This window comes from Suricata suricatta, chromosome 12, assembly GCF_006229205.1.
Source record: "Suricata suricatta isolate VVHF042 chromosome 12, meerkat_22Aug2017_6uvM2_HiC, whole genome shotgun sequence".
In the NCBI taxonomy this organism is placed as follows: domain Eukaryota; kingdom Metazoa; phylum Chordata; class Mammalia; order Carnivora; family Herpestidae; genus Suricata; species Suricata suricatta.
Window position 1 is genome coordinate 101869106 of NC_043711.1, and position 8064 is coordinate 101877169.

An 8064-nucleotide genomic window follows, 5' to 3' on the forward strand; every position below is an offset into this window, starting at 1 on the left:
GGGGGGGGGGGGGGGGGGCCTTTAGCTGTATCAGAAACAAAAAGGTAGTGAATGATGCCAACAATGAAAATTCTTAAATAAAACCTAGCACGTACCTACCCATTTTAACTGTGGAAAAAAATAAAATCTCTGTTCCCAAAGGTTAGAGAAATGCAGAGATGTGGATTGAGTTCCCTGCTCACCGGGTGAGGTAGGGCCGCATCCGCAAGGTGCCGGCGCGCCGACTGCTTACTGCAGGGTGCGCGGACCGAGGGCGCCCGGAGCTCCGGAGCTCGAGGAGTTCTCACGGACTGGGTGCTCCCCCATGATCAGCGCTCAGACCGAGAGCTGGCGCACCCAGGGGCTCCCGCGTCCGTCCCAGTTCTTCTGTCCCCCCAAGGGAGCCGCTGCCCTGCCCGCTGGCCCTTCAGATTTGTGTGGTCTCCTTTCATGCTGCTTTCTTTTTTTAAACATACTGTATTCTTTTGCGTCAGCTTCTGTAGCTCTGCGTTGCGTTTGTCAGATTCTTCCGGATCATTGCCTGACTCACTCCTGACCGAGGAGCGTGTATGCGTGCGTGTGGGTGTGGAGGAGGGGACAGTGTCCGCGCGGCCGTGTGATAGACGTTTGCGGTTCAGAGCTGCTGCCGATGGCCCCTCCGGGAGCACTGTGCCTTGAGTCCAGTGCGCACGCGCCGCGCACGCTTGCTTCTCAGGGCTGGGTGGACGCAGAACGATGGCCACGTCCCCGGGTGTGCAGGTGCTCCCGAGGAGGTTGCTGCCAACCGTCCTCAAAGCAGTCACACGAGCCAGCGCCCCGGCCCCTCCTCACGGTTCCACGGGGCTTGGTCTGCGGGGAATGGCAGTGCGCCCATGGCTGGGTGGTTATTGAGGCTGATGTGAAAATACCCGGATGTCCTCTCTCGTGAGCTCCTGCCCGCTTTCCTGTTGCGCTGTCTGCCTTTTTCTTAACTGTGTGTATCACCTATTTTGCATTCAAGTCCACCGTTGATCATGTGCCCTAGTAAGATCTACTCTGTGGCTTGGCTTTCCTTTGTGAACCCAGTGTTTTGATGAGCTGGTGTTTTTAATCTTAACGTAATCCAATTTATCCTTGCTTCTGTTTACGGTTAGCATGTTTTAGCTCCTGTGTAGGAGATCGTGGTCTGTTCCCAGGTCATGAAGAGCTGCTCCTCTGTCTTCTTCTAAGACTCTCAGTACCTGCTGGACTCCCGCCCTCTGTTTATGAGAAACGTGCAATGAGAAGAAGCTTTAGTAAAGGTTTGAAGTAAATGTGCAGTTTCCCCACAGTGCTGTGCACAGGCACTGCAACAGCCGTCCTAGGACCTTCTGGAGGCGCCTTCTGGTGTAGACACCACGCCGTGGGCCACGCACCTGAGTGTGCAGGCTGCTCAAGCGTGGCGCCCACCGACCCGAGAGCTGGCAGAGCCCATCTCAGCCCTGCTTGTGCTGAAATATGCGTGGGCCCATTCATTCCGTGCTTTCAGAGCCCCTCCGTTCCTGGTACCATGCCAAATGGATACCAGAAACAAAGATGGAGAGACAGGGCCTTTTCCTTCACGGAGTTTAGGGTCTAACTCAAGGAACGCAGTTCTGTAAGCAAATAAGTGACGCGCTTCTGGCTTCCGGCTGGCTCCGGTGTCGGAGGTGTTGGAGAGCTGGGCGTGAGAGGGCCTCAGGAAGGCCTCTGTGCGTGGACGCAGCCCCTGCGTCACCGGCCGGGCAGGTGGATGGTGATTTAAAGTTTCTCCCGAAATTGCCGTTATACTTCACCGAGCAGTAAAAGGAAACCCGTTCGCACTCATGCATCGTTGGTAGGAGGATGAAGTGGCATGGCCTCTTCAGAGAGCGCTTGGGCGGCATCTGTCAGAATTTAGATTGCACGTCCTTCTTGCATTTGTGCAAGACAGACACTGGGAGTGTGGTGTAGGTGTCAGATAGACACCCGGGAGTAGAATAGCGTGACCCAGTTCTTGCACTCCTGTTAATTTATCTTACACGTTAGTTCACAGCCATGATTTTTACGCTGCTGTTAATACAGTGTTGGAAACAAAGTGAATATCCATCAACAGGGAAGCGGTTAAGTAAATCACACACAGCGCGCCTCCCCCCACACGGCGCGGTCGCACTGAGCGGTTAGAAACGGCGAGCGGGGAACAGCCCCCAGGACACGGTCAGCGGAAGCGACGAGGTAGACGGCCGCGCGTGTGGCTGCTCCCCTCGAGGCCGGAGGAGGGCGGCTAGAGGGGGCGTGCGGGTCCGTGCACACGTGTCTGTGGACGGCCACTGCCCCGTGGCCGAGGGACAGGCCTGTTCGGGTGGGATTTTGTTTACTGGGACGCGTATACTTCCTGCTTAAGATGTTTGGTCACCACGTAATTTGTTCCTAGTTAAAAACAGTTCTGCTAAATGCAACGAGACGCCCTTGTTTGGACCCTTGAGTAGAAACAGGACAGGAGTAGGACTGAGGTCATCCGAGAAAAGTCTGAGCCTTAGTTAGTGATGTGCCAACGTGGAACTCCATAGGAATTCCGTGGGCACGGAAGGCGTGAGCACCCCCGGGCGAGGGGCCTCCGTGAGCTCTCGCCGCTGCCTCCGCAACTTTTGACAAGTCAGAAATGGAAAACGTGATATTCTTTTACTTTAGTGAAACCTGTCAGTTTGCATCTGCGCCATCGTTGCCTCTGAGAAGGGACCGATCGGAAAACTAAAGCTCGTTCCCTTCCCTCCTCTCGCTGTCTAGGTCGAAGAATCCCGTCCGCCGATGCCAGCCCCCCGTCCGGCGGGAAGGGCTTCAAGCTCCGGAGGCAGCCTTCCGAGCCCCAGCGCAGCTGCTGCTGACCGAGCCGCGGCCCCCCCGGACCGGGCGACCAAGTAGGTGGTCGGGGAGCTCGCAGGAGGGCGGGGGGCCCGGCTGGCGGGCTTCGCCGCGCGGCGTAGGGTCTTCTTCGTGCAGAATGGATTCAGAAAAATTGGCCGGTTCCACTTCCTCTTTGGAGACTGCGGCAGTAACACTGCAGCCCGCGGACCTCCGCCGTGGGGAGAGGCTGCGGTGCGGCGGAGGGGCTGCCCCCCTGGCCTCTGACCTTGCGAAGAGGAACGTGTGATTGTACAGATGGCGGGATTAAATTGTTGAGTAGTTTTATAATCAGGATTTTATGTAACATTTGTAAAGGGAAAATTAGCACTTTCGAGGTTCTCGAGGGAGAAAAGACCTTGTGGAGATGGTCGTTTCCTTGGCTTCCCATGACCCCTGCTGAGGGGTCGTATCATTTAAGATGTGGTAGGTGATCGTGAGTGGAGGGTCGGCAATTGTTACATGAAGCTAAAACGGGTTCTTTATAGGCCCAATGGAAATGCCTCCGTCCCCACCATCTCAAAAGCACTTTTCCTTGAAGACTTTAGCCCGTGATGCATCCAGTAAGTTAACACAGAACCAACGGACGCATGGCTCACCCGAGGTTGGCATGCCCACCTTGTCCTGTGCGCGTCACAAGACCGATTGCTGGCACCTTTGTAAACCCGCTCTCACGGTCCAGATGGCAGTGGCAGAGAAGGTGCCTGGAAGGAGCCGAACTCATGTGTCGGGACTGACGAGCCGGGTTTAAAAAGAGGAAGAAGAGAGAAAGCAAAGTGGCATGAACGGTGGGGAAGCCAGCTCTGTCCGTTGCCCAGCATTTGTAAAGTTGTCTTCTATATTTATGCGACTGTTGCTTAAAGATTACAAATTATGTAAATACGTGAATAAATTCTGTTTCCTCCAGCGCGCCCTTTACTCCCGCACCCCGCGTCTTCGTCTGCCCGCCCACTTTAACGCCCGTCGGCGGTTGAGACGCGGAAGCCCATCCGTGTTGTGCGAGGGCAGAGCGCCTGGCCCGCGCACCTTGCGGATGCCTGTGCCTCGCCTTCCCCGCACCCTCCCCCCAACCCCCATCTGGAAATCATAATAAAGACCTATGCCGCTTTGCCGAGCCTGACTAGCCCTTGCTAGCCTGGGGGGAACAGACTAAGCTCCAAGTTCAAGTCATTCCACCTGGTCTTGGTGATCAGTTGCTTGTAGCATTTACAGCAACCTCAGACACGTGTTCTAAGCGAGCTTTCCTTGTTAACAATCCAGCTTATCTTCCCGTTTCCTTTATTCCCCTGCCTCCGTCAATGGTTAACACTCTTTCCCTCAGGGAGCCTAATGAGGTTTCTAATATAATCTAAAAATAAAGCACTGGCGTGAAGTTGGTGACAATTTGCTCCTGGTCTAATTTGGCACCCTTCCAACCTGAGTATTGTACGGGAAGGAAATTTACAAGATTAAATAGGAAATGAAACAGCTTGAGTTTCAAACTAAATTGTGTTTTCAGAGCTATCCTTAAGCTGAACAGTCGAAACTTTGAAAAATAATTGTTATTTTCCTGTGCCCCCCACTTGACATGGGTAGATCTTAATGGGAAAATTATAACGCAGATTAAGTAAAAAACGATTCCCTTTTCCTTGGTGGAGATCCTAAGCATTTGGAATTGTTTATTCTCTTACTGAAATCATATGGAAGGAATGTAGTTGGGGAAGATCCTAACGCTGTGTTTACACGGACTCTGTACCCCCCAGCCTCTTGCCTCCTTCCCACCGTGAAATCAGGCAGGTTTTCGAGAAAACGCATGGGTCCAAGGGGGGGCGGGGGGGGGGGCCCACACCTGAACGGGGGAGGGGCGGACTGTATTTCCCATGCATCCAGATGGGGCAGGACATCTGGCCCAGGCCCTGTGGTGTCCAGACGTTCCTACTGCTGGACCTCCATCTCCGCGACAGCAAACAAAATGAAAACAAAGGTTGCTTGACTCGATGGGTGTGTGGCCCTTTCTCCCTGATTTCACCAAAAGATGAGGCTGATCTGTGACCTTCACATTTTTTCCTCCAAATCTGTCGGTGATTTCATGGTGCCTGGGTGCACAGGGGAAGGTGGTCGCTGCCCCGTCTTCCCTCCCTCGCTGTTCTCTCTTCACGACTTCTGCTCCTCCTCCCCGCATGGAGAGCCTCTCCTCGGGTCACGGCCCTGCGTTGGACACTCTTCAGAGAACAGGCGATGCGCGGTGCCCAAGGGCTCAGTCGGTTAGGCGCACAACTCTTGATTTTGGCTCGGGTCATGATCTCAACGTTTGTAGGTTCGAGCCCCGCCCTGGGCCCCATGCTGACGGCGCCTCCTCCCTCCCAGTTTCCATCAGACGCCTCGGGAAGTGACGAGACGCCACTCCTCCTGGTCCCTCCTCTTACTGCTCAGCAGCAGTAAAGTCTTAGCTTCGGTCCAGAACGTTCTCACTCGTTTTGTTTGCTTGTGTGATGCGAAAGAGGAAGATTAAAGGCAGAAGCAGTGTTTTTATTTTGAACACATGCTGGATTAGGGACCGGACCATGCAGTGATCTAACAGACATATCATACGTACAGTCTCTGTTGTTTTATCTTACCTTATCTTTTTATCTTCGGAGAAAAAAGCTAGATTTCAAAGGAATTGAGACACGGCCCATCTCCAAAATCCTTCTTTTTGGTTCCCTTCTGACAAAGGGCCATTTGAGAAAACTTTGGGGACTGGAAAGCGAGAACTCCCTAATTAGCTCGGGCTTGTCAATCCCTCTCGGAGACCTTGGAGTGAGCTCTTCTGCAGGTGTCCAGGCCCAGGAGCCGTCATCGGTCTCCAGAACGCTCCTTTCACACAAGTGTTTTTCTGATTCTGTGATAACTAATTAACCATCATTTGGTGATTAAAAGAACATAAAGTAAGAGTATGATTAAGTGTCCTTCACTTTAAACTCTCTGTAACAAGTGATTGGAGAGAAGTACCTATTAGAAGCCCTTCTGGTTCCAAATGAAACTCCATCACCTGCTTTCAGCCCCAGGCAGGCTGAGCGTGACACGGAGCAGCTGAAAGATTTCCTTCCTCAAAAATACCACTTTCCTTGATGCCCATTTATGATTTTGTTTGAAGCAGACGCCCCCCCCCCCCGCATCTGGAGGATTGAGCCCTCTGTATTAGAGGCTTGACCTCCCTCCCCCTGCTCGAGGTGATCACTTCTCATTATATTTAAATGCATTAAAAAGGGAAAGAAGACCACATTTAATTTCTAGACCTTCTCTTTTGAGTCTTGTATTTATGTTTCTCTTCTCAAGAAGGAGAACAGGTCTAGGAGACCTTCTGAATTCAAACTCTGGGAGACCATCGTAATGAAAATGGCCTTTTGAGAACCCTTCCGTGGCTTTCCTGGCGATGTCAGACCAAAACATCTGGACTTTCACGGTCCTGTGTTCGGACGGACAGGCTCGATTCCGCTTGCACTGCGCGGCTTGGCGTGTCCACCTCAGAGCGTGGAAAGGCTTTTGTTCATTGCCGTCTGCACCCGTTACTTTCCGTGGGTGAGCTGCGAAAGAAGATCTATAAATCCTTACTAGCACTTTTTCCCACTCGTCTGTTGTTTTGTTTCGTTCCAAAGCACTCAGAACATGTTTCCTGGCCCCTTGGTCATGTAAGATAGAAGCATGTGGTAGGTTATGTGTGGCAGACGAGCCCCTGCCCGTTCACACGTCTCTGCAAGAACCGGCATGAGAAATGAGAGAATCCTTTCCCTCTTGGGAAAGTCACTGGGAGCCCCTTACGTCTGACACCTGCTAGGCACCTGCCTCACGGCCTTGTGGCGGGGAAGACAGCCCACAGAGCCAGGCTGGCCCTCCTCTGCACTCTGTCTTCTGTAAGCGTCCCTCCCACCTCTCTGACGAGGAAACATAAAGGCAGCCATACGCTAGATGGTGTGAGCTTGTGGGCAGTCTTCCGTGTTTAAATGTGTTTTAAAGGGACTGGCAGCATGACTTCTGTTCACTGCTCGACTCCGGGGGATCCTCTACCTCTTAACGGTTCATGTATTTTAAAGGAAGAAACGGAAGGCCCCGTTAAGGACCAAGCTCTTACTGCACACCTGCCTTCAGTTAGCTCAGCGCATCACCGATGTAGTCGCCACGCAAGGGGATGTTTAGGAGACTTACTTGAACCCCTGTGGTGCTGTTAGAAAAAGCCGTCCAGGCAACAGGTTTATCCGAAAGACACGCCTCATACTGCATAGTTTTAGAAAAGGGTCGCGGAGTGGAAATGTCGCCTAGGCGTGAAAGCCATGACCTCTGTGAGTTCCTCTGGACAGCAGAGTCCCTTGACGTCCTTTCCAGTAATAGAAATCCAGGCAATCTGATTACCTCATTTGCAAAAAAACATTAATGGCATGCTGGGGGCATTTGTCCTCTTTTATGTGCAAATGAAAGCCTAAAAAATATTAGAAGGGTATTACATTTTTCAATCTAAGAGAATGGTAAGAGAGATCCGGCGTGATGAAGTTTCATTAGACATAATGAAGGAAGTCAATCAACAAAACTGAGAATCCCCATATTTCTCTGTTTGTCCTTCAGGATTCTCTGAGCGTCTAGGAAAATGATTTACTTTCCAAATCTAGAGGGACTCCCAGTAGGCATAGATCAACTTTAATTTGATGGTCTGCACCATCGGAAATAACTAATATCTCTGTTCTTTCCTTTTGGAGTATAATCAATTATAGATGCTAGGATATTTTCGGCTTCAAAACAAAGGGATTCCGAAGTTTAATAAAAAATTTTAAACCTTCCATCTTCCCCTTTTATTGCATTGACTGTTTTAGACAGTAAGACGGGGGCGTGTCATCAGGAAACACTGGAGTTAATGCCACAGGGTCTGAACAAATTTAACAACAACAAAAATGTTTCTGTTTATTCCGGTGCCCCGCACCTCATCAACACACTTCATAAACGAAACAAACACGGTTCTGGGTAGCTCTCCATGAACAGGAATCCAAGTGCCCAGAATTCAGCTAATTACTGGGAAATCCTAAGATAATGATTTTTTTGAAAAAGACCTTTGTAATTGGCAGTTTGAAACTCCAGATCTTAGGATTCCCTTAACCATGTGGCAGAAGCAAAACACACTGGTGTCGATGCCACTCTTGATTCAGGGACTTTTTGTTGTTTCATGAAGCAATTGCTCACGGATTGACCTCATCTTTAAAA

At 51.2% G+C, this 8064-nt stretch overlaps 1 protein-coding gene across 1 annotated transcript in view; it reads left to right on the top strand.

Annotated features, from left to right (window-relative positions):
• Nucleotides 1-4239, top strand: part of RAB22A (RAB22A, member RAS oncogene family) — a 51921-nt gene extending 47682 nt beyond the window's left edge. Inside the window, exons 7-8 of the mRNA XM_029917979.1 lie at nucleotides 2743-2873; nucleotides 3345-4239. Coding sequence (XP_029773839.1) covers nucleotides 2743-2840 — 98 coding nt within the window. The 3' untranslated portion in view covers nucleotides 2841-2873; nucleotides 3345-4239. The remainder of the gene's footprint in view (nucleotides 1-2742; nucleotides 2874-3344) is intronic.
• Nucleotides 4240-8064: the final 3825 nt, after the last annotated feature.